Source organism: Babylonia areolata, chromosome 5, assembly GCF_041734735.1.
Source record: "Babylonia areolata isolate BAREFJ2019XMU chromosome 5, ASM4173473v1, whole genome shotgun sequence".
Classification (NCBI taxonomy): domain Eukaryota; kingdom Metazoa; phylum Mollusca; class Gastropoda; order Neogastropoda; family Buccinidae; genus Babylonia; species Babylonia areolata.
In genome coordinates, this window is record NC_134880.1 from 6,534,164 (window position 1) to 6,561,020 (window position 26,857).

Below are 26,857 nucleotides of genomic sequence, written 5' to 3' on the forward strand. Positions count from 1 at the left end.
GTTGGTTTTACTTTGTTGATTCTACAATTGTACACACAGAATTTAGCTATCAATAAAATGTATGAGAAACATATATCAGTTTTCGTTTTGTTATGTCCAAAAAGCACCAGTGTGTCATTCAGGTTAAGTCTATCACAATGTAAACACTTTTCTTTTAAGTATCTCACAAACTCCTTCCAACAATGTGGTACATGGTTACATTCCCATAAATAATGAAGAATTGTATCTCTTTCTCCCTTACAAAAATTACACATATTATTTTCTGGGAGTCTTCCCATCTTCATCAAAACCGAATTTGTCACAGGAATGTTACAATTAATTTTCATCTGGAACCATTTTAACCTTATCTCATGGATTTTTTTTGTATTGAAAAAAATGTTTTTCCAGTCAAACTTGTTTTCAAAAATCAAGTCCCAATTTTTACAGGCATTTGGTTTTTCTGGTTTTCCAATTATTATTTCGTAGAACATTTCGTTCCTCTTGGGGCATTTATCATTGCAGTGTATGCTTTATTACAGCTGATTCCATTGTGATCATTGTTTTCAAATGTTATGTTCTTTTCTCTTAAAAAAACTTTTAACTGAATTAACACAGCCGAAGTATTCTAACACTGGGACTCGATTTTCAATTTTATCATGTAATTCTTGAATATTGACCAAAAAAATTCTATTCCCTTTCACAATGTCTTTCAGATAATAAACATCTTTTTTGACCCAGTCTTCAAAATACAAGACTTTACCACCAATCTTATACTTGTTATTAAAAAACAAAGGTTCCATCAAAATATCTTGCTTAACATGTATATCAGTTTTGTCATAAAGTTCTGTGTAGCTATGAAACATCTTTCCAAAAGGAGTTTATTATACGTCCTCCAACCGTAAGAACTATTGGGCCATATTCTTTTAACATTTCAAGTTCTGGATATTCTTTTGATACTATAGTTTTCCATTTTGGATGATACGACATACTGCAGCATGTTACGCAAGAGAGTGGAAGACAGACTAGACTAAAGGGAGGCAACAAACATTCACATGCAAGTTCAGTCTCATTCTCCCGCACTCTTCCGTAAACAAAACAGACACAAGGTATTGCCTGTGAGCCTTTATAATTTAACCAAAAAAAAGATTCACAAATTGTTCTGCTTAACAAGCAATTAGTAGACACATGCACACACTCACACACACGCAAACGCAGGCATCCGATTTTGTGTCTGGGGAATGCTGACCTCAGTTCAATGTTTTTGTGAAATGAAATGAAATGATGGTGCTTAGAGCCTCGCCGACCACTAAGGCCATCTCAAGGCTATCGTCACGTTAATACCTACTACAAGGGTAAAAATATGCACAGTAAAAACAAGTCACCACTGTAAGCTTTCCACTCAAAGTTTTAAAAAACCTTCCATAGTTTAAAACCTTCAAATCTGATTAAAAATGTTCACTTCTTTCAAGAAGTCCATCAGCACCCACAGCAGGACATCACGAAACAAGGTCTTCAAAGAAACCGCCGTGTAATGTCTGTGTCTAACGCCATGCAGATCCCAACAGTCAAGGAGCACGCGCTTCACGGTGAAAGGCTGCAATGGGTGGCAATACAGGTGTCCTCCATCATCCCTGCCAGAGGACGACACCCACTGAATGCCGTCATATGTCCCCAGCAACGGCAGTCTGAAAGAGGCCTGCAGTGACATGAAGGTGTTGTACACTGACCATCACAACTCCTTCACCACACTGAGCCCCCCACCCCGGAATCCCCCCAGCCCGGGACTGGTGCTGTATTCCAGCTCTACACAACCCTGTAAAAAGAGCGTGCTATGTGTTTCCCAAAACCTCTTCCCCCTAAAACAACCTCTTTTGCCCACAACCCCCTATCCAAATCAAATTATGGTGCTTTGAGCTTCGCCAACCACTTAGGCCATCTGAAGGCTATCGGTCAGCATCTATTTCAAGTCAAGGGTAAAAAAAAAATTGCAATAAAAACTCTCCACTTCCACAAACTTTCCACTCAAAGTTTAAAAACCTTCAAGAATGTTAACACCAAATCTGATTAAAAATGCTCACTTCTTACAGGAAGTCCATCAGCATCCACGAAACATCACGAAACAGTCTTTAACAGTCCAGTTCTGGAATAGTTTTCCATGGAAAAAATTAAAAAACTGCAACAGTTTTGTTTGTTTTTGTTTTTAACTAAAAAAAATCAGCTGCAACAACATATCCAAAATGGAGGGGGGGAAAGGAGATACGGGGAAAGTAAATTAAAATTAAATAAAGGATCACTGATTTCACCAATATAAGTATTGTAGCATGCACAGAGAGCCACACCGAGCCATACCCACAGCAGCGCGCTGACCCTGAGGTCAGAGAAACAATGGAAGGCTGCTCCCAGGAAATGATAAGATAAACAAATGATGGCAGATGCTGAGTCGTCATCTGTTGTAGCTCATTCTGGTGAGTAAAATGGAAATATCTTATTTTATCATCTGATGTGCAAATAAAGTAACACAAGTGTGTAGCATCGTGCATGTTAATGCTACTATATTGGAGCAAGTTGGGTAGGGTAAACCCTGTTTGACTACCAGCCTTGTTATGGTTCTTTTTCATTGTGCTGTTAATGAAAAGTAGGGCCTATATGAAATGAAATGAAATTATGGTGCTTAGAGCCTCGCCGACCACTAAGGCCATCTCAAGGCTATCGCCGCGTCAATTACTACTACAAGGCTAAAAAAAACAACCAATTAAAACGAGTCACCACTTCAAACTTTCCACTCCAAAGTTTAAAAAAAACTTCCATAGTTTAAAACCTTCAAATCTGGTTAAAAAGGTTCACTTCTTTTAAGAAGTCCATCAGCGCCCACGGAGGGACATCACGAAACAAAGTCTTCAAAGAAACCGCCGTGTAATGTCTGCGTCTAACGTCATGCAGATCCCAACAGTCAAGGAGCACGTGTTTCACGGTGAGAGGCTCGTCACAGGGAACGCATCGAGGGGCCTCCTCCCCCTTCAACAAGTAAGAATGAGTAAAAAAAGTGTGCCCCGTACGCAGTCTGCACAGCACAGATTCCTCCTTTCTGTTCTTCACCCCCGAAGGGAGGGTCTCCCCCAGGTCCGGACGGATCTGGAAGAGCTTGTTGTCTATCTGGGTGTTCCATTTCTCTTGCCAAAGATCTTTAACGTAAGAATTGACCTTCCGCTTCATGTCTGTATAGGGTACCAAGGATCTGGACAATTCTTTCTTTACAGCGTTCCTGGCCAGCAGGTCCGCCCTTTCATTACCACGAATGCCAACATGTCCGGGAACCCAGGCCAACACAACCTCGTATCCTTTCTTCGTTGCGAGAGTAAAAGTTTCATAAAATTCCAGCAGTTTGGGATGAGTGATATTCCTGCAGGCGATCGCCTCCAGGGCTGATAAGGAGTCGGAAAAGATCATGAATCTCTTCTGTTTGGAAGAGAGAACCATTTTTAACCCCAGGACCAGTGCAGTCAGTTCCGCGGTGTATACCGAGCTGTCAGACAGGATGTGTTCTGTTGAGGGCCGGTCAGGAAAGGCGGGACAGAACGCAGATGCGGCGACTCCGTCCTCTGACTTGGAACCGTCAGTGAAGATGCCTTGAAAGGTGGGGAATTTGTGGCACAGTTCCGAAAAGTAGGTTCTGTAGGCCAGAGAACTGGTGGTGTCCTTACGGTACGAGGCCAGATCAAAACGGACCTCAGGTGTTGTAAAGGTCCACGGGGGGCTGTCAGGGAACTTAGAGAAATCTGAGATGCCACCGACATCCAGATCGGCATTTTCCAAGTGCGGCTGAATGCGGAGTCCGAGAGGAGGTATGCAGTTTGGGTTGTCTGTAAATTTCTTATCGAAAGGGTTGTTGAATACAGCATCGTAAGCAGGGTTTGTAGGTTCCGAAAACAATTTCAAATAATAGTTCAGGGTCAGCTTCAGTCTGCGGTTGGAAAGAGGCGGTTCCCCCGCCTCTGCATACAGGCTGTGCACAGGGGTGGTGCGGAAAGCACCCAAGCTGAGACGGAGCCCTTGGTGGTGTACAGGGTCCAACAGTTTCAGGTAGGACGGTCTGGCCGAGCCGTATACAACACTTCCATAATCCAGTTTGGACCGGACCAGGGCTCTGTAGAGGTGCAAGAGAGTCCTCTTATCAGCACCCCAGTTCGTGTGTGCCACAACTCGGATGATGTTCAGGGCTTTTAGGCAAGATATTTTCAGCTGTTTAATGTGGCTGAGAAAATTCAGCTTCTGATCGAAGACGACCCCTAGAAATCTGGCTTCCTTGACCGCCGGGATGGTGGATGTTCCCAGACGGATTTCAGGGTCCTGATAGAATTGGCGAAAATTATGAAAGTGGATGCATTCAGTTTTGGAGGACGAAAATGTGAAGCCATTCTCCTCTGCCCAACACTGGATTTTGTTGACGCAGAGCTGAAGCCGTCGCTGGATGCTGGCGTACGTGCTGCCGGTTGCATATAAAGCAAAATCATCCACGAACAGCGAGCTGTCCGATCCTTTCTGAACGGATTGAACGATGTCATTAATTTTGATGCTGAACAGAGCAGGCGACAGGATGCTCCCCTGCGGGACACCCAGCTCCTGCTCGTGAATGTCGGACAGAGTGGTGCCGACTCTCACCTGGAATTGTCTGTCTTGTAAAAAATTGTGGATAAACTGAGGCAGGTGTCCTCGGAAGCCGAGCTTGTGCAAGTCGGAAAGAATACCAAATTTCCACGTGGTATCGTAAGCTTTCTCCAGGTCAAAAAATATGGCCACCACATGTTGTTTGTTGACGAAAGCATTTCTTATCGTGGTTTCCAGACGAACCAGATGGTCAACGGTAGAGCGATGCTTGCGGAAACCGCACTGTTCCTTCGCCAGAAGGCCGTCGGTCTCTAGTTTCCACATCAGTCTACCGTTGACCATCTTCTCCATCAGTTTGCAGACGCAGCTGGTCAGTGCAATTGGGCGGTAGTTGGAGGGGTTCGAGGGGTCTTTTCCCGGTTTCGGCAGCGGGATTATGAGGGCTTTCCGCCAGGAGGGTGGAAAGAAGCCTGTGACCCAGATGTGGTTATAAACTTTAAGCAGGGTGTCCAGACAGGTTTGGGGAAGGTGCTTTAGGAGTTTATAATGGACTTCGTCCATTCCTGGACAGGAATCCGTACAGGTCTGAAGGGCAGATTTAAGTTCGTTCATTGTGAAAGGAAGGTTGTAATTCTCTGTGTTGTTGGAAAAGAAGTTACATGGTGTTTTTTCTGACAGGTTTTTGGTTTTAAGAAAGCGAGCAGATTTGTTAGCAGATCTCGAGTTCTGTTCTATTGTGGAGGCAAGCAAATTGGCAACTGCTTTCTTCTCTGTGACCAGAGCGTCTGAAAGTTTAAGATGGTGGAAGGTCGGGCATGCGTTTTTGCCCTTAATTCTTTTTAAAACCCTCCACACTTTCTTCTTGGGTGTGTTGGAGGTTAAGGAAGAGCAGAAATCTCTCCAAGACTTCCTCTGGCTCTTTTTAAAAACATACCTGGCTTTCGCCCTCAGCTGTTGATGGGTTCGAACGCTATCGGACTCCGGTCTCCGAAAGACGCGTCGCTGCGCTCTCTTCCGAGACTTGCGGGCCTCCCGACATTCCGCGTTGAACCAGGGCGTTCTAGGGACCCGAGGCTTGGAGGTAGACGATGGGACTGCTGCTTTGGCGCAATCTAAAACGATCCGAGTCAGAGCATCAGCAGGGTCCTTGCTTTTCAATACTGTTTCTTCCTGCAGCTCAGCTCTTATCTTGGTGGTAAAAAAACTCCAGTCTGCTTTGTCGTAGTACAGGCGGTCAGGCAGAGAGTCACCTTCTCCATCTGTGGGGCGGAGGATGACAGGAAAGTGGTCACTCCCGTGCAGATCGTCGTGCACTTTCCACTCGTAGTCCAGGACCAACGATGGATCGCAGACCGACAGATCTAAACACGAGAGCTTTCCAGAGGACAGATGCAGGTAAGTGGGAGACTTGTCGTTAAGACAACACAAGTCCATGTCAGAGAGAAGGTTTTCTAAGAGAAGACCTCGGGCTGATGTCATCTCACTTCCCCAGAGCGGGGAGTGTCCGTTGAAGTCGCCCAACAGTAAAAACGGACGTGGGAGCTGGTCGACCAGGTTCATGAGGTCCTGCCTCAGAACACGGACGGAAGGGGGAAGGTAGAGAGAGCAGACAGTGATGGTTTTCTCGAGCGTGACTCTGACTGCCACCGCCTGTAAAGGGGTGCTTAAAAGAACTGTACTGTATAAAAGGGACTTTCGAATAAAAAGAGCGACACCTCCCGTCAACCCCTCTTGCTTCGGTTGAGCGGGTTTAAAAACGGAGTTAAAACCAGAGAGAGATAAAACCTTGCCATCTCTTTGCAGAGTCTCCTGCAGTGCCAGCACTGAAGGTTTCAAAGCACGACAAAGCAGCTGGAGTTCCTGGAAGTTGGCACAGAATCCCCGGATATTCCAGTGGATCACTGCCATTAAAAAGGTTTTTTTTTAAAAAAAATAAAAAAAAATAAAGCAGCAGCCTATTCCATCGCTACCCCCTGCTCCTCCACTTGCGGTGGCTCAAGGTCCGCCAGGATGGAATATTTGTTCTTTGACATAAATTTTTCAGGTTCCGACCGGGTCGAAATATCCACCACCTCGGCCCCTCCCGATCCCGCCGTGGCCGCAGCCCTCCCCTCCTTGAGTTTTGGAGGTGCGGGGGGCTTCCGGCCACTTCCGCCAGCCCGAGGGCCAGGCAGACGAGAGGCGGGGCGAGGGGGGCCGGGGGGTGGGGTGGGGCGGGAGGCGGACAACGTGCCTCCGCCCGAGGCTTTTCTCTCCCGCCCAGCAGCCCCTGAGGACTGCCGCGCAGGATGGGAAGGGGTGGACACAGCGCCTCCACCCAAGGCCGACGGTTCCGACGAGGCGGTTAAGTCGTCCGTCTGCGTTCCTGTGGACGTCGTCTGGACTGCGACGTCCACCGTCCCGGATCTGACGACAGAGGCATACGACGTCCTAGGCGACGCGGCCTCCACCTGTTTCCTTGCCTCAAAGAAGGAAATTTTCTGTTCTGTCTTGACTTTCTGAATTTGTTTTTCTTTCTTCCAGGCGGGGCAGTCCTTCGATGAGGACGGGTGGCCACCTCCGCAGTTCGCACACAGGGCTGCACTGACGCAATCGCCCTGGTGCGCCGCCTTCGAACAGGTGCCACACGCCTCTTCCTCCTTACATCTGTCTCTCACGTGTCCGAATTTCTGACACTTAAAGCATCTCAGAGGGGACGGTACGTACAGGCTGACATTAACTAGCAGGTATCCGACCCGAATGTCCTTGGGGACATCCGGGCAGCAGAAGGTGAGGAAGAAAGTGTTGGTCGGGACTCTGTCCGACCCCTTCCTCACCGTCACCCTGTACACATCGGTCACTCCCTGAGAGGACAGTTCGCTCTTGATCTCGGCCTCAGACACACCTTTCAACTCCGGGCATCTGATGACTCCCTTAGAGCAGTTGAGACCTTTGTGAGGGGAAATCTTCACCGCCCTATCCACGAAAGTGGTCGCCTTCAGAAGGAGCTGTGTCTGTCTTTTTGATTCTGTCTGTACTAAAAACGCTCCGCTCCTCAGCCTCTTGATGGATCTGAGCGATCCTGCCAGGCACTGAAAGCCCTTCTGGACAGCGAAGGGGCTGAGAGCTGACAAGGGCTTGTCGTCATCAGCGCCCTCCATCACTAGCCATGATGGCCAAAAACCAGAGGTCTCGACGACCTCCGACTCAGAGTCTGAGTCGTCCGTTCCCTGTCGTCGTCTTTTTCCGAGTTTGGGGGGGTGTATTTGTTTAGGATTCATGTTGAAAGAAAAATGTGAATTCATCCCTCCCTTACCCACCCACCATGGGGTCCAACTTAGGGGCCAGGGTCAAGGGAACACCAGCTTGACCCCTTCCAGGTTTCGGGAGGGATATACAACCAGCAGCCCAGCTCCAACGTGCTCCCCCCCGATCATGCCCAGCTCCCGGGGACAGAGAGCCGAGCACTACGGGGGTTACCTTCGTCAGCCACTAAACTGCCAGTCTTGACCCAGCCCCACGAAGGGGTAGCCGATTGACACACACGGGCCAATGTGTGCCGCCTGTCTTAGGAGAGGTCCGAGCCAAAGGGATGTGTTGAGAGCAGCGTGCTCTCTCAATCCCCAGGATCTCATTCCCCTCCATCACAGGTCGCGCCGCACGGCAAACACGGCGGGCCTAAAGAAGGCCGCAGAGAAAAAAAGGAATGTGGAAAAGAAGGCTTGATGGGGAGTTGAGGACAGAAAAGAGGCGGTAAAAAGAAGAACAAAGAATAGCGAAAGGGACAGTGGGTCACGTTTAGTTTGGGCCTCACTCACGACCTGTTCGGCATGGGAAGCCCTATCAGGGGCATCAGTACAAAACCACCACTTATTCAGCCCTAACAGCTACGATGGCTATGTAGGCTGTCAATTAAGACCTGGGACCAGAGCACCAAACCCCAAGAAGCACTGATGCCCCCGCCGACATAGCTCGCTCGATCACTGGCCACTAAGCCTCCCGACCACGACAAGGTAGTGACCCTCCCGGGAGTGGGTCAGGAGAACACCAGCCTGACCCCCTCCAGGTTTCGGGAGGAGGGGGAGGAGGGCCTATATGATTATCATGCAATGTGTGTAGAGTTTGTTCGTAAAGACTAAAAGAGGATGCTTGAATGTGTAAAGATGAGATGTCAGGGGTGAAGTCACAGTGCATTCGTTGTCCTAGATTTCAACAGACCCAATCTTCTGTCTTATGCTCTCTCTCTCTCTCTCTCCCTCTTTCCCTCCATCTACACCTCTCTGCGGGAGGGTCTTTATGACCGGTTCCCTTTCCATATACTAGCGCTAGGGAAATAGTCCCTGAAATAAATAAAGTAATCTAGCAGTATTCTATGGGTTTCGGTAACAATTACTTTTGCATATATTTAGTTAAGTCGAAGTTAAAATAAGTCCAGTTGTGAAGCCTAGTGGTGTAAAACTAAAGACGTAGTTTATTGTTCTGGATGGCGTAGTACCACACTATAGCAGTAGCTAGGTTGTGCACAGATCATGATTTGCGCCACTTTCAGCAGAACTTTGTTGGGATGCAGACGTAACATTTAATCGCTCTCTATTAGATCCATTGTGACTTGTGCCCCTACAAACTCGAAATGTAAAAGTTGTGGCACTCGCTCCTGGCTAGAGCTCATGTTGTAGGTTTTAGTTTCCCTTTTCTTTTCTTTTTTTCTGTTCTCTTTAAAAATAAACTGTTATAAATTTAGGACACGTGTGGACTCCTTTCTTTTGAATGAATCAGATCAACCATTAGTTCCCCGACCCGTAGGCAGCAGCGGTCTACAAGTGTTTTCATGATCTCATCTTTGATACATGTCATGTGTGACTGGAAAATATCATTAAAAAACAAACAAACAAAAAACCATAGATTAGAGCAGGCGAGCAAAGTGCAGGCAGTGTGCAATTGTTTTTTGTTTTGTTTTTGTATGGCACAATATTCTGTGTACTCTGTGTGTGTGTGTGTGTGTGCAGTAGAGTGAAACTGAGACTACTGAAGAGAGAAATATAAAAGAAAAATAAGAAACTAGTAATGAACAAATAAATAAAAATAGCTATTAAGAAATTATTACTTTATTTTATAAATGTGCGTAGCTTCATATTGTTAGAATGCACAATTAAAGTTTTTACAAAACAGATGACATATTGAGAATGGTTACTTCCCTTGATCTTTTTGAAGACTGTTCACTGATGCTGTGTTTGGTGAGCCAGATGACAGTAGTGCAAGTTGCTCAGCTTGGAATATACACTGTCACTGTGTAAAGCCTTTGAGCACACTGCTCAGGTGGGTGTTTCTTCCTAGTTTTTTTAAGTATCTTTTTACATATGTACATGTTTAGTTATTTTTGGAAGTTTTATATTTTAGATTTGCACAAGGCTGAACAGATGCCATTGTTGAACATGTTATCATAACAACCTTTCTTTCTTTCAGTTCTTAGTGAACTGGCTCAGTGCATGGTGCTGAATGAATTACTAGTAGTGTGACCTTCTGTTAGGACTACTGTACATTTAATTAGATGGTCTGTCGATAACTAAGCCATTTGAGGAATACTGTTGTTTTTCAAAGATAGCTTTTCCCAAGCATGAAGGGAGAGATTTTGCTGACGTGGTTTTGGTGCCCTTCCGCTTGTTGGGGATGGGAAACACCTCTTGGGGGGTTGTTTTCAGGAATATGGTTGTTGGTTGGTTTTCTTTATGAAGACCAATATCATCAGGTGGCCAGTCGCTAAGTCTTTCTTTTATTGTCTTAAATGATGCCTTTGCTTTCAGTAATGTTTGGCATCAGGATTTTTTCTAGCCCTGTAGCTTTTTTTTTTTTTTTTTTTTTTTTTTTGTACTTAAATTTCATATTACTTGCTTCACTCGAAATTATGTCCAGTTCATATCTCTCCCCCACCTCATGGTACACATGGAAAATAGTTGCTGTTTGTTTATTGGTTGAAGAGGTTGTTTTGGTTTTGTTGTTGTTGTTGTTGTTGTTGTTATGTGACTTGCTGCATCAAATGAAATGAAATGAAATTATGGTGCTTAGAGCCTCGCCGACCACTAAGGCCATCTCAAGGCTATCGCCGCGTCAATTACTACTACAAGGCTAAAAAAACAACCAATTAAAACGAGTCACCACTTCAAACTTTCCACTCCAAAGTTTAAAAAAAAACTTCCATAGTTTAAAACCTTCAAATCTGGTTAAAAAGGTTCACTTCTTTTAAGAAGTCCATCAGCGCCCACGGAGGGACATCACGAAACAAAGTCTTCAAAGAAACCGCCGTGTAATGTCTGCGTCTAACGTCATGCAGATCCCAACAGTCAAGGAGCACGTGTTTCACGGTGAGAGGCTCGTCACAGGGAACGCATCGAGGGGCCTCCTCCCCCTTCAACAAGTAAGAATGAGTAAAAAAAGTGTGCCCCGTACGCAGTCTGCACAGCACAGATTCCTCCTTTCTGTTCTTCACCCCCGAAGGGAGGGTCTCCCCCAGGTCCGGACGGATCTGGAAGAGCTTGTTGTCTATCTGGGTGTTCCATTTCTCTTGCCAAAGATCTTTAACGTAAGAATTGACCTTCCGCTTCATGTCTGTATAGGGTACCAAGGATCTGGACAATTCTTTCTTTACAGCGTTCCTGGCCAGCAGGTCCGCCCTTTCGTTACCACGAATGCCAACATGTCCGGGAACCCAGGCCAACACAACCTCGTATCCTTTCTTCGTTGCGAGAGTAAAAGTTTCATAAAATTCCAGCAGTTTGGGATGAGTGATATTCCTGCAGGCGATCGCCTCCAGGGCTGATAAGGAGTCGGAAAAGATCATGAATCTCTTCTGTTTGGAAGAGAGAACCATTTTTAACCCCAGGACCAGTGCAGTCAGTTCCGCGGTGTATACCGAGCTGTCAGACAGGATGTGTTCTGTTGAGGGCCGGTCAGGAAAGGCGGGACAGAACGCAGATGCGGCGACTCCGTCCTCTGACTTGGAACCGTCAGTGAAGATGCCTTGAAAGGTGGGGAATTTGTGGCACAGTTCCGAAAAGTAGGTTCTGTAGGCCAGAGAACTGGTGGTGTCCTTACGGTACGAGGCCAGATCAAATCGGACCTCAGGTGTTGTAAAGGTCCACGGGGGGCTGTCAGGGAACTTAGAGAAATCTGAGATGCCACCGACATCCAGATCGGCATTTTCCAAGTGCGGCTGAATGCGGAGTCCGAGAGGAGGTATGCAGTTTGGGTTGTCTGTAAATTTCTTATCGAAAGGGTTGTTGAATACAGCATCGTAAGCAGGGTTTGTAGGTTCCGAAAACAATTTCAAATAATAGTTCAGGGTCAGCTTCAGTCTGCGGTTGGAAAGAGGCGGTTCCCCCGCCTCTGCATACAGGCTGTGCACAGGGGTGGTGCGGAAAGCACCCAAGCTGAGACGGAGCCCTTGGTGGTGTACAGGGTCCAACAGTTTCAGGTAGGACGGTCTGGCCGAGCCGTATACAACACTTCCATAATCCAGTTTGGACCGGACCAGGGCTCTGTAGAGGTGCAAGAGAGTCCTCTTATCAGCACCCCAGTTCGTGTGTGCCACAACTCGGATGATGTTCAGGGCTTTTAGGCAAGATATTTTCAGCTGTTTAATGTGGCTGAGAAAATTCAGCTTCTGATCGAAGACGACCCCTAGAAATCTGGCTTCCTTGACCGCCGGGATGGTGGATGAAATGAAATGAAATTATGGTGCTTAGAGCCTCGCCGACCACTAAGGCCATCTCAAGGCTATCGCCACGTCAATTACTACTACAAGGCTAAAAAAAACAACCAATTAAAACGAGTCACCACTTCAAACTTTCCACTCCAAAGTTTAAAAAAAAACAAAAAAAAACTTCCATAGTTTAAAACCTTCAAATCTGGTTAAAAAGGTTCACTTCTTTTAAGAAGTCCATCAGCGCCCACGGAGGGACATCACGAAACAAAGTCTTCAAAGAAACCGCCGTGTAATGTCTGCGTCTAACGTCAAGCAGATCCCAACAGTCAAGGAGCACGTGTTTCACGGTGAGAGGCTCGTCACAGGGAACGCATCGAGGGGCCTCCTCCCCCTTCAACAAGTAAGAATGAGTAAAAAAAGTGTGCCCCGTACGCAGTCTGCACAGCACAGATTCCTCCTTTCTGTTCTTCACCCCCGAAGGGAGGGTCTCCCCCAGGTCCGGACGGATCTGGAAGAGCTTGTTGTCTATCTGGGTGTTCCATTTCTCTTGCCAAAGATCTTTAACGTAAGAATTGACCTTCCGCTTCATGTCTGTATAGGGTACCAAGGATCTGGACAATTCTTTCTTTACAGCGTTCCTGGCCAGCAGGTCCGCCCTTTCGTTACCACGAATGCCAACATGTCCGGGAACCCAGGCCAACACAACCTCGTATCCTTTCTTCGTTGCGAGAGTAAAAGTTTCATAAAATTCCAGCAGTTTGGGATGAGTGATATTCCTGCAGGCGATCGCCTCCAGGGCTGATAAGGAGTCGGAAAAGATCATGAATCTCTTCTGTTTGGAAGAGAGAACCATTTTTAACCCCAGGACCAGTGCAGTCAGTTCCGCGGTGTATACCGAGCTGTCAGACAGGATGTGTTCCGTTGAGGGCCGGTCAGGAAAGGCGGGGCAGAACGCAGATGCGGCGACTCCGTCCTCTGACTTGGAACCGTCAGTGAAGATGCCTTGAAAGGTGGGGAATTTGTGGCACAGTTCCGAAAAGTAGGTTCTGTAGGCCAGAGAACTGGTGGTGTCCTTACGGTACGAGGCCAGATCAAATCGGACCTCAGGTGTTGTAAAGGTCCACGGGGGGCTGTCAGGGAACTTAGAGAAATCTGAGATGCCACCGACATCCAGATCGGCATTTTCCAAGTGCGGCTGAATGCGGAGTCCGAGAGGAGGTATGCAGTTTGGGTTGTCTGTAAATTTCTTATCGAAAGGGTTGTTGAATACAGCATCGTAAGCAGGGTTTGTAGGTTCCGAAAACAATTTCAAATAATAGTTCAGGGTCAGCTTCAGTCTGCGGTTGGAAAGAGGCGGTTCCCCCGCCTCTGCATACAGGCTGTGCACAGGGGTGGTGCGGAAAGCACCCAAGCTGACACGGAGCCCTTGGTGGTGTACAGGGTCCAACAGTTTCAGGTAGGACGGTCTGGCCGAGCCGTATACAACACTTCCATAATCCAGTTTGGACCGGACCAGGGCTCTGTAGAGGTGCAAGAGAGTCCTCTTATCAGCACCCCAGTTCGTGTGTGCCACAACTCGGATGATGTTCAGGGCTTTTAGGCAAGATATTTTCAGCTGTTTAATGTGGCTGAGAAAATTCAGCTTCTGATCGAAGACGACCCCTAGAAATCTGGCTTCCTTGACCGCCGGGATGGTGGATGTTCCCAGACGGATTTCAGGGTCCTGATAGAATTGGCGAAAATTATGAAAGTGGATGCATTCAGTTTTGGAGGACGAAAATGTGAAGCCATTCTCCTCTGCCCAACACTGGATTTTGTTGACGCAGAGCTGAAGCCGTCGCTGGATGCTGGTGTACGTGCTGCCGGTTGCATATAAAGCAAAATCATCCACGAACAGCGAGCTGTCCGATCCTTTCTGAACGGATTGAACGATGTCATTAATTTTGATGCTGAACAGAGCAGGCGACAGGATGCTCCCCTGCGGGACACCCAGCTCCTGCTCGTGAATGTCGGACAGGGTGGTGCCGACTCTCACCTGGAATTGTCTGTCTTGTAAAAAATTGTGGATAAACTGAGGCAGGTGTCCTCGGAAGCCGAGCTTGTGCAAGTCGGAAAGAATACCAAATTTCCACGTGGTATCGTAAGCTTTCTCCAGGTCAAAAAATATGGCCACCACATGTTGTTTGTTGACGAAAGCATTTCTTATCGTGGTTTCCAGACGAACCAGATGGTCAACGGTAGAGCGATGCTTGCGGAAACCGCACTGTTCCTTCGCCAGAAGGCCGTCGGTCTCTAGTTTCCACATCAGTCTACCGTTGACCATCTTCTCCATCAGTTTGCAGACGCAGCTGGTCAGTGCAATTGGGCGGTAGTTGGAGGGGTTCGAGGGGTCTTTTCCCGGTTTCGGCAGCGGGATTATGAGGGCTTTCCGCCAGGAGGGTGGAAAGAAGCCTGTGACCCAGATGTGGTTATAAACTTTAAGCAGGGTGTCCAGACAGGTTTGGGGAAGGTGCTTTAGGAGTTTATAATGGACTTCGTCCATTCCTGGACAGGAATCCGTACAGGTCTGAAGGGCAGATTTAAGTTCGTTCATTGTGAAAGGAAGGTTGTAATTCTCTGTGTTGTCGGAAAAGAAGTTACATGGTGTTTTTTCTGACAGGTTTTTGGTTTTAAGAAAGCGAGCAGATTTGTTAGCAGATCTCGAGTTCTGTTCTATTGTGGAGGCAAGCAAATTGGCAACTGCTTTCTTCTCTGTGACCAGAGCGTCTGAAAGTTTAAGATGGTGGAAGGTCGGGCATGCGTTTTTGCCCTTAATTCTTTTTAAAACCCTCCACACTTTCTTCTTGGGTGTGTTGGAGGTTAAGGAAGAGCAGAAATCTCTCCAAGACTTCCTCTGGCTCTTTTTAAAAACATACCTGGCTTTCGCCCTCAGCTGTTGATGGGTTCGAACGCTATCGGACTCCGGTCTCCGAAAGACGCGTCGCTGCGCTCTCTTCCGAGACTTGCGGGCCTCCCGACATTCCGCGTTGAACCAGGGCGTTCTAGGGACCTGAGGCTTGGAGGTAGACGATGGGACTGCTGCTTTGGCGCAATCTAAAACGATCCGAGTCAGAGCGTCAGCAGGGTCCTTGCTTTTCAATACTGTTTCTTCCTGCAGCTCAGCTCTTATCTTGGTGGTAGAAAAACTCCAGTCTGCTTTGTCGTAGTACAGGCGGTCAGGCAGAGAGTCACCTTCTCCATCTGTGGGGCGGAGGACGACAGGAAAGTGGTCACTCCCGTGCAGATCGTCGTGCACTTTCCACTCGTAGTCCAGGACCAACGATGGATCGCAGACCGACAGATCTAAACACGAGAGCTTTCCAGAGGACAGATGCAGGTAAGTGGGAGACTTGTCGTTAAGACAGCACAAGTCCATGTCAGAGAGAAGGTTTTCTAAGAGAAGACCTCGGGCTGATGTCATCTCACTTCCCCAGAGCGGGGAGTGTCCGTTGAAGTCGCCCAACAGTAAAAACGGACGTGGGAGCTGGTCGACCAGGTTCATGAGGTCCTGCCTCAGAACACGGACGGAAGGGGGAAGGTAGAGAGAGCAGACAGTGATGGTTTTCTCGAGCGTGACTCTGACTGCCACCGCCTGTAAAGGGGTGCTTAAAAGAACTGTACTGTATAAAAGGGACTTTCGAATAAAAAGAGCGACACCTCCCGTCAACCCCTCTTGCTTCGGTTGAGCGGGTTTAAAAACGGAGTTAAAACCAGAGAGAGATAAAACCTTGCCATCTCTTTGCAGAGTCTCCTGCAGTGCCAGCACTGAAGGTTTCAAAGCACGACAAAGCAGCTGGAGTTCCTGGAAGTTGGCACAGAATCCCCGGATATTCCAGTGGATCACTGCCATTAAAAAGGTTTTTTTTTAAAAAAAATAAAAAAAAATAAAGCAGCAGCCTATTCCATCGCTACCCCCTGCTCCTCCACTTGCGGTGGCTCAAGGTCCGCCAGGATGGAATATTTGTTCTTTGACATAAATTTTTCAGGTTCCGACCGGGTCGAAATATCCACCACCTCGGCCCCTCCCGATCCCGCCGTGGCCGCAGCCCTCCCCTCCTTGAGTTTTGGAGGTGCGGGGGGCTTCCGGCCACTTCCGCCAGCCCGAGGGCCAGGCAGACGAGAGGCGGGGCGAGGGGGGCCGGGGGGTGGGGTGGGGCGGGAGGCGGACAACGTGCCTCCGCCCGAGGCTTTTCTCTCCCGCCCAGCAGCCCCTGAGGACTGCCGCGCAGGATGGGAAGGGGTGGACACAGCGCCTCCACCCAAGGCCGACGGTTCCGACGAGGCGGTTAAGTCGTCCGTCTGCGTTCCTGTGGACGTCGTCTGGACTGCGACGTCCACCGTCCCGGATCTGACGACAGAGGCATACGACGTCCTAGGCGACGCGGCCTCCACCTGTTTCCTTGCCTCAAAGAAGGAAATTTTCTGTTCTGTCTTGACTTTCTGAATTTGTTTTTCTTTCTTCCAGGCGGGGCAGTCCTTCGATGAGGACGGGTGGCCACCTCCGCAGTTCGCACACAGGGCTGCACTGACGCAATCGCCCTGGTGCGCCGCCTTCGAACAGGTGCCACACGCCTCTTCCTCCTTACATCTGTCTCTCACGTGTCCGAATTTCTGACACTTAAAGCATCTCAGAGGGGACGGTACGTACAGGCTGACATTAACTAGCAGGTATCCGACCCGAATGTCCTTGGGGACATCCGGGCAGCAGAAGGTGAGGAAGAAAGTGTTGGTCGGGACTCTGTCCGACCCCTTCCTCACCGTCACCCTGTACACATCGGTCACTCCCTGAGAGGACAGTTCGCTCTTGATCTCGGCCTCAGACACACCTTTCAACTCCGGGCATCTGATGACTCCCTTAGAGCAGTTGAGACCTTTGTGAGGGGAAATCTTCACCGCCCTATCCACGAAAGTGGTCGCCTTCAGAAGGAGCTGTGTCTGTCTTTTGGATTCTGTCTGTACTAAAAACGCTCCGCTCCTCAGCCTCTTGATGGATCTGAGCGATCCTGCCAGGCACTGAAAGCCCTTCTGGACAGCGAAGGGGCTGAGAGCTGACAAGGGCTTGTCGTCATCAGCGCCCTCCATCACTAGCCATGATGGCCAAAAACCAGAGGTCTCGACGACCTCCGACTCAGAGTCTGAGTCGTCCGTTCCCTGTCGTCGTCTTTTTCCGAGTTTGGGGGGGTGTGTTTGTTTAGGATTCATGTTGAAAGAAAAATGTGAATTCATCCCTCCCTTACCCACCCACCATGGGGTCCAACTTAGGGGCCAGGGTCAAGGGAACACCAGCTTGACCCCTTCCAGGTTTCGGGAGGGATATACAACCAGCAGCCCAGCTCCAACGTGCTCCCCCCCGATCATGCCCAGCTCCCGGGGACAGAGAGCCGAGCACTACGGGGGTTACCTTCGTCAGCCACTAAACTGCCAGTCTTGACCCAGCCCCACGAAGGGGTAGCCGATTGACACACACGGGCCAATGTGTGCCGCCTGTCTTAGGAGAGGTCCGAGCCAAAGGGATGTGTTGAGAGCAGCGTGCTCTCTCAATCCCCAGGATCTCATTCCCCTCCATCACAGGTCGCGCCGCACGGCAAACACGGCGGGCCTAAAGGAGGCCGCAGAGAAAAAAGAATGTGGAAAAGAAGGCTTGATGGGGAGCTGAGGACAGAAAAGAGGCGGTAAAAAGAAGAACAAAGAATAGCGAAAGGGACAGTGGGTCACGTTTAGTTTGGGCCTCACTCACGACCTGTTCGGCATGGGAAGCCCTATCAGGGGCATCAGTACAAAACCACCACTTATTCAGCCCTAACAGCTACGATGGCTATGTAGGCTGTCAATTAAGACCTGGGACCAGAGCACCAAACCCCAAGAAGCACTGATGCCCCCGCCGACATAGCTCGCTCGATCACTGGCCACTAAGCCTCCCGACCACGACAAGGTAGTGACCCTCCCGGGAGTGGGTCAGGAGAATACCAGCCTGACCCCCTCCAGGTTTCGGGAGGACTTGCTGCATCACATGATGTCCACTGTACCAATAAAGTGGAACCACTGTAAACCGACGTGTTTGGTGTTGGACTGGACGAACGAACTCAGACCCAGGCAGACTGCATCCTCACACAGCACCCTGTTTTTGTCTTATTCCATGAAACATTGGAAATATGTCTGAAATTATCACAAGATGATTATACACGAAAAGAGGGAAAGACGGAAAATAACAGTTTATTACCAGTGACCAGCAGAGTCCAAGTAGTCCACAGAGGCAAAGAATCGTCGTTTATTCATTTATAGTCTGTTCATCTAAGATGATGATACTAGACTGAAAATAAATGATAATATCATTATTATTATCGTTATTTGTATTATTATTTCTTCTATCATAAAGTGAAGGAACCCTGGTTGAAGTGTCCTGTAAATTCCAAGGGATGGTCGCCAGTACAATGGTTTACCCCAGAGACACAACACGACGCATTAGATGTATATTTACAGTAAGCTCCCACCAAGGTCACCACGCTAACTAAAGATATTGATCCAGATCCAGCCCGGTATGCTAACACACCGAAAAGGTACCTCTGAAAATTCATGAAAAAGTCTCCACAGCACTAAGAACAAAGAACAGGTATGAAAAAGACAAGAGGTCTCTACATAATTTTCTCCTGCTGCAGAATCCTTTTTCCTTCACTGATATGTAACTGCCAAACATCTGCACAGGCATGAATGCTGACTCGGCAGTAAATGCCGATTCTGATAAAGCAGTTGAGAAATCCATCCTTCAAGACATGTCAGGGAAAAGGGTCACTGAATTCAAGTTAAGGAAGAAAGAACATGTGATCCTGCTGGATACAGAACGCTGTGCCAAAATAAATGGTAAAACCTTTCAAGTGGGTCCTCAACTTCTATTCCAGCGACTGATAACAGCAGCAAAGAGCACTCAATCTGAGGAATTTGATATGAGTTCACTGTTTGAGCTTACTACACCTCCTGCTTCACTGTCTGTGTTGTCAGGATTGATTCAAGAAGCCAACAAATCAAAGCTGTCTTTCTCACCTCTGGAAGAAGACCCCCCAAATCAAATCAAGTCACGGTGATAAAGCTTCGCCAACCATTAAGGCCATCTCAAGGAAGACCACTCACCCACCCCACCCAACCTCCCAAAGATGAAAGAGAGACTGAAGAAGAGTATGTTCCTGATGGTGGATCCCTACTCCACAGATTATCTTAGAAAAAAGGGAATAAGTTTGGACAAATTTGTCATCCATATGCAGAATATGTTGCACGACAGTACAGGAGGCCTATTGTTGTGTTTGATGGGTGCAGTACTTGGCCATCAACAAAAGATACAACTCACATTAGGCAATCTGGTTGCACTGGCCAAGAAGTCCCTGGCTTGGAGCCATCAATTCCGCTCAGCACAAGGAAAGACATTTTTCTTTAAAACCCCTCTAACAAGCAGGCTTTCAATTCAATGCTTGGCCACGAACTGGAGTGGTACAGGTTTTGAGTCCTGCATGCTGATGGAGATGCAGTCACTCTGCTATAACAGTAGTGAAATGTTCAGCCAGCAGTGGGATATACGCCACTGGAAAAGATACAAACCTTTTAGTCCTTTTGTGTTTTCACATCAAACTTTCACTAGTTTCAGATAAGGCAGTATTCTTCAGATCTGAAAAATAAACCAGGAGCAAACAGCAGTTGTGACATATCCAGCATGTCCAACGCAGTCTGAAACCACACATAGTGAAGGCTTTGCCATTCCTACATGCCATTAATGGCTGCCATACAACATCCCGCTTGTATGGAACTGGCAAATCAAATCATGGTGTTTAGAGCCCCACTGACCACAAAGGCCATCTCAAGGCTATCGCCGCATGTCATTGGCATCTACTTCAAGTCCAGGATAAAAAAAGTACAATAAAAACTAATCACTGCTTCAAGTATTTCACTCAAAAATTTTAAAAATCGTCCAGAGTTTAAAACATTCAAATCTAATTCAAAATGATCAATTCTTTCAAGAAGTCCATTATAGTCCACTAAGAGACATCACGGAACAGTCTTCAGTAGTCCAGTTTTGGAATTGCTGTTGGGACATCCATCCCTCAGGACATGTCAGGGAAAAAGGTCACCGAATACAAGTTCAAAAAGGAACAGTGATCCTGCTGGATACAGAACTCTGTGCCAAAATAGGTGGTGAAACCTTTCAAGTGGGTCCTCAACTTCTGTTCCAGCGACTGATAACAGCAGCAAAGAGCACACAATCTGATATATGAGCTCACTGTTTGAATTGGAGCTTGCTACACCTCTCACTTCACTGCTTGAATGATCATGATTGATGCAAGAAGCCATCAAATCCAAGATGCTGGACTCTTTCCCACCTCTGGAAGAAGACCCCCCCCCCCCCCATCCCCCTCCCCCAAAAGAAGATGAAAGAGAGACTGAAGAAGAGTATGTTCCTGATGGTGGATCCCTACTCCACAAATTATCTTAGAAAAAAGGGAATAAGTTTGGACAAATTTGTCATCCATATGCAGAATACGTTGCACGACAGTACGGGAGGCCTATTGTTGTGTTTGATGGGTGCAGTGCTTGGCCATCAACGAAAGATACAACTCACATTAGGCAATCTGGTTGCATTGGCCAAGAAGTCCCTGGCTTGGAGCCATCAATGCCGTTCAGCACAAGGAAAGACATTTTTCTTTAAAACCCCTCTAACAAGCAGGCTTTCAATTCAATGCTTGGCCAGGAACTGGAGTGGTAGGTTTTGAGTCCTGCATGCTGACGGAGATGAAGACACTGATTGCTAAAGCACCAGTGAAATGTTCAGCCAGCAGGAGAACATGCATCACTGGAGAAGATACAGACCTTTTAGTCTTTTTGTGTTTTCACATCAAACTTTCAGATAAGGCAGTATTCTTCAGATCTGAAAAATGAACCAGGAGCAAACAGCAGTTGTGACATATCCAGCATGTCCAACGCAGTCTGAAACCACACAAAGTGAAGGCTTTGCCATTCCTACGTGCCATTAAATGATTAATGGCTGCGATACAACATCTCGCTTTGTTGGAGAAAAGTACATGTCAGTCATGATACTGTCTCCATCCTGGATTGTACACTGGAGAGAGAAAAGCAGTAATACTGTTTTTCTCTCATTTTTGATGATACATACTACTTTAAATGGTTGGATTTTCAAAAGTTCAGAAAAACAAAAAGCCTAAGTGCTATTGGTGGACAAAATGTAGGACATGATGATGGACAGCTAGCTGTGCAGAACAGTACAGCTAAATCAAATCAAATCAGATCATGGTGCTTAGAACCTCACCGACCACTAGGGCCATCTCAAGGCTATCACCATGTTAATACCTACTACAAGTCAAGGGTAAAAAAAAAAAAAACAATAAAAACAAGTCACCGCTTACGACACAAGCTGCCCCATCTGCACTCTGGTCATAAGTGAGTAGCTTCATGTCATCTTCTTTCATGAAATGTTCACCGCAGGTTGGAGAAGGGTTGGGGTGGTCAAATCAAATCAAATTATGGTGCTTAGAGCCTCACTGACCACTAAGGCCATCATGGGGCATAGTAAAAGGGCAGGGGTGAAGCAGATGCTGGATGATTAACTTCCTTAAGAGATAACAGGCAGAGAGAGTAGGAAGTGAAGAGGGAAAGGGGATGTGGATGGGTATGGAGATCAAATCAAATCATGGTGCTAAAAGCCTTGCCAACCACGAAAGTCATCTCAAGGCTATCACTACATAAACATCTACTTCAAGTTAAATCAGATCAAATTATGGTGCTCAGAGCCTCGCCAACCACTAAAGCCATCTCAAGGCTGTCACCACATTATCATCTACTTCAAGTCACGGGTAAAAAAAAAAAACCAACAAAAATAAACAATGAAAACTTCGCACACTTCAATCTTTTCACTCAAATTTAAAAATTTGTCCAAAGTTTAAAACATTCAAATATGATTAAAAATGTTCACTTCTTTCAAGAAGTCCGTTAGCACCCATGGATGGACATCACGAAACAAAAGTCTTCAGAGAATATGTCGTGTAATGTCTGTGTCTAATGTCATGCAGATCCCAACAGTCAATGAGCATGTGTTTCACAGTAAGAGGTTCATTACAGAGAATTCACTGATGGGCCTCCTCCCCTTTTAAGAGTATGAAAAGTGTGCCCCGTGCACAAGCTGCACAGCACAGACTCCTCCTTGTGGGTTCAGACTAACAGAGAGAAGGGAGTGAAGAGGGAAAGGGGAGGCAGGGGATGGGTGTCACTTTGACTCAACAGATGGTGTTGGCAGCAAAGGAGGAATGCCCCCCAATCAGGATTGCTTCACACAATACATGTTTAGTTTGCTCCAGTGTTATAATCCGTCACACATTACCATTGCTGTTGTTCTTCACCTTGCAACACATGCACCCTGAAGTCGTGACACATTGGCTTATAACTTACATGTGGGACACTGGAAAAGATCACTCAAAAAGAAAGTATAAGGGATGCAGTCACAAGATGACAAACAACATGTTGTCACACAAGAGCACGTGACTATTGTCTCCCACATGCTTCAGCAAGTCATACTTCAAGCAGGAGAATCACAAATCAAAAATAAAGAATAACAGATATATTTTCAGCCCTGTCCTTTTCTCCATCCCGAATCCCCCCTCTCATGCACATACACATCAAAAGAAAAAAAAAGGAAAAATGTTTTGAGTTTTGTGTCATGCTTCAACTGAATGGATTACTTACTATCTGCAAACAAGGATTCTTATGGATTTACAAGTTCAGGTACAAATGTATTTTATTATTTAGAACTTACAAGTGCATGTCAACACATCAGACTGTGATTGTTGACTAAAAGCATGGTATTGTCAATGTTTATCTTTTAGAATGGCCAAATGCATGTCAGAAGCAAAGACACACATACTGACATGAAAAACATCTAGTCAGTGTTAATCTCTCTCTCTCTCTCTCTCTCTCTCTTTCTCTAGGAGGTGTGCTGACATGTTTTGTGCTGCTCTGTGATGACTGTGAAAAATAACTGTTCCCATAAACTATATCAAGACAATGAACTGGTATGTTGATGAATTAAACCTTTCTTTCATATCTGACCATTTCTCCACTATGTGATTTTAGTTATTTTGTCAATGCTGGTGGATATAATGCGCACATCGTGACTTACGCGAGAGACGCTCAGCACCAGCCATCAGCATGGGCTAATCAGTAACCAGCCGACTGCCGCAACTGGGTTCAGTTGCTGTCATGGGTCCAGTCAGCACCCGATCCATGTTAAGGGAAAAATAAAACAACGAACTTCACTTTGAAAATATATCAGACACACTTGACCCCAATCAAAAACATTCAACACCACATTACTATATATGCCATGTTGGCGTTATTGTTTATACCGCCGTTATGTGGGAACCTTTGCACCGAAGGAGTCCCTGTGTGCATGGAGTGACTACACAAGTAGCCAAGTGTTGTGTGCTAAAGTGTTGCCCGCTGACTGCTTGACATTGCCATCAGGTCTTTTCCAGTCAACTCTGGATCTAAGACTGAAATCATGGCCCAGCAAAAAATTATTCAAAATACATATATATTACACTACAAACAGAATACTTGTGCAAGGCCGAGCATGCAGGAGTGGGTGAAATGCGACTTCAACAAGCTACGCTCCATCGTTCACACAGCTACGCTCCATCGTTCACACAGCTACACTCCATCGATCACACGCTGGCTGCCAGTCATCCTTCACCTCTACCAAAGGCGGGCAGCATGGCATCAGTGTGTGCGGCCAGCCAACAGCGAAGAGACGTTACCATTGCTGCAGACCCGGTTACGCCAACCACACAGCTGGATGTTGAGGAAACGTGTGTTTACCTCGCCCTGCCCCTCGCCCTTACCACGCAGGCTGAAAACACTCCACCCCACAGCAATCCAGCCCCAAAGTCTCAAGACTCTTCATCCCTTCCACCTACACATTCCCCAGTCTCCATGACAACTGTGGAGGACGCAACACATCCGATAGTGGAGTCACCAGACGCGAATTGTTCCCCACCCTCTCCAGTTGTCCACATCACCAAACCTCCCTCCTCCAGCTCCCTCATGGAGAACACAATGCTCCCTGCACCCCCAACACTGACATTAGCAGAACAGACGAGCCCAACATTCATCTAGCAGACAACCTATGCTCCACCACAACTACAGACGATTCCAACACTTCCATAACACGTGATTCTAACACTTCCATGACAAAAGACTCTCAGCCTGTTACAGTTAACCTGACACTAACTGTACACATGACTCCAGCAATGCTTCAGACACACCCACAGACGGCAGCTGTTGTCATGGTGACTGTGTTCCCATGTCACACTTTGACACAGTTACACAAGCTCTTCAATCAGAAATCTCTGCTCTCCAATCTTCACTTTAACAATTGAGGCAAACATTCAAAATTGAGATAGATGCACTTAACACGAAACAGAATCACTACATGAGTTCAAGCAAACAGCCAACATGTGCATCCAGTCACAAACACCAAGCTCCAAACACAAGACGGACACGACTTACACAGACGCCCACTGACCACTGCACAAACCCATCCCCACAAAATTCTACCCCACCCTCTTCACCCCCAACATCACCCACAACTGAATCCCACCCCAGACAATCCCTAAGCCAATGTGTCAATCCCAAGTCAGTACAACCAGCTGACAAAAATACCTCTCCCTAAACACCCTTTCCACCAAGTCTATGTCGCCAAAGATACAACAATCCTGTTAGGCGACTCAACACTAAGAAGTGTGGATCTCCACCGCTCTACCCCACCCAGTGGTAAGCCCCAGAAAGTCTGTGCTCAAGACCTGACGGTCTCTGGCCTGACACAGTGGCTCACTGAGTAAACCCCCTGCCTCAACGTGAAGCAGGCAACGTTTCACGTTGGTACTGCTGATTACTGTGAGTCTTCCACGACAGAGGCCAGTGTCTCCAGACAGCAGTGTGGAGCCCTCATCACACAGTGCCATGAGTTCCCCAGGGCAGCAGTTCAGGCTTCCTCCATCATCCATGTTAAGGAGCGGAGTCCCCTAAACGCCATCATCCAACCCAGCAATGACCATCTCCGTGAGGCCTGCACAGACATGGGGGTGACATACGTCAACCACTGTGCCACCTTTGTTACTCAAATTGGTACGCCAAGAAAGGTGCTCTATTCAAGCGCTTTTATTCCCAGCAAAAAAGGTACAGAGGGCATGGCCGAAAATCTGTACCCTTCAAAAATCCCACTTCTACAAGTTCCCACTTCACCTCACCCAATGATGAACCATCACCCCTCAAAACGACCCCCCTCCTGCCGACCCCTCCCCACCCACCACACTCCACACATTCAACTCGTGTGTCCAATGAATCAGCAAACAAAAAAAGAATTACCAACACAACCTCCCCTCCCCCCATGAACCAGACATGTCAGGGAAAAGGGTCACTGAATACAAGTTCAAGAAGAAGGAACGGTGATCCTACTGGATACAGAACTCTGTGCCAAAATAGATGGTGAAACCTTTCAAGTGGGTCCTCAACTTCTGTTCCAGCGACTGATAACAGCAGCAAAGAGCACTGAATCTGATGTACGAGTTCACTGTTTGAATTGGCCATGTTAGCATCTACTTCAAGTCAAGGGTAAAAAGGTACAATAGAAACAACATCTAGACTAGAGCTTTTCTCACTGACACCAAGGGATGGCAGCTAGGAACAAACCAAACACAGCTGTACTGCTGAAGCACATAGTTATGACTGACTTCCAACAAAATGGCTTCAACAAGAGTACGACACATAGAAACAGATGTTTCAGGACAGGTAGAACTTTTAGTTCACTCATAATGATGAATATCTGATGTTCTTCAAATACAACTCTGAAGATGAATTCATATCCCTCCATATCATTCAAAGCTCTGAAAAACAAGGTCTACAAGACCTGTCCACACTTCTACGGCTGTGCAGTGATGAATTGCATGTCTCAGAGGTGACGAAGAGATCAGATTTCTCTCTGCATGTCTAACATCATTACAGGGGAATAACATTCTTTCTTCAAGGCTCTTCCATTCTCATTTTCTAAATTCTGACTCAAATTGAAACAAATCATGTTCCTTACACCCAGCCAGCAACAAATGGCCATTTCAGGGCTGATCACCCATCAGTTCTTAAAACCTGTCAAACAGAATATTAAACAGTGTTCCAAGGTGACATACTGGCTACTCTGGACAACTTTCCATCCAGACCTATCTGTGAGTCAATGCACAACAATGTTTCTGTCAGTCAAAAAGCCAACCTGGTCGTCCAAAAAAAAGACGACCTGCACCCGTGAAAAAATCTGTGGATGAAAGTTCTGATCAGTTTGATCTGTACTTGGATCTGTGCTCGTCTGCCATAGCATCATCTCCTCTGAAGAAAAAGCGGTCTCATATGATGCAGAAAATTAGAATGCACATCTCAGGGAACAGTAAAGAAGATATAATCAAACAGCAGGGGTCAGAAATCACAAGATCTGCTCAGAGCCACAGACAACAGATACTG

At 47.0% G+C, this 26,857-nt stretch overlaps 1 protein-coding gene across 1 annotated transcript in view; it reads right to left on the bottom strand.

The window, feature by feature from the left end:
- Window positions 1-1,110: 1,110 nt before the first annotated feature.
- The window catches only part of LOC143282338 (uncharacterized), a 145,488-nt gene continuing 119,741 nt past the window's right edge, over window positions 1,111-26,857 (bottom strand). The window contains exon 4 of the mRNA XM_076587944.1: window positions 1,111-1,675. Within this exon, the coding sequence (XP_076444059.1) occupies window positions 1,415-1,675 (261 nt within the window). The 3' untranslated portion in view covers window positions 1,111-1,414. The remainder of the gene's footprint in view (window positions 1,676-26,857) is intronic.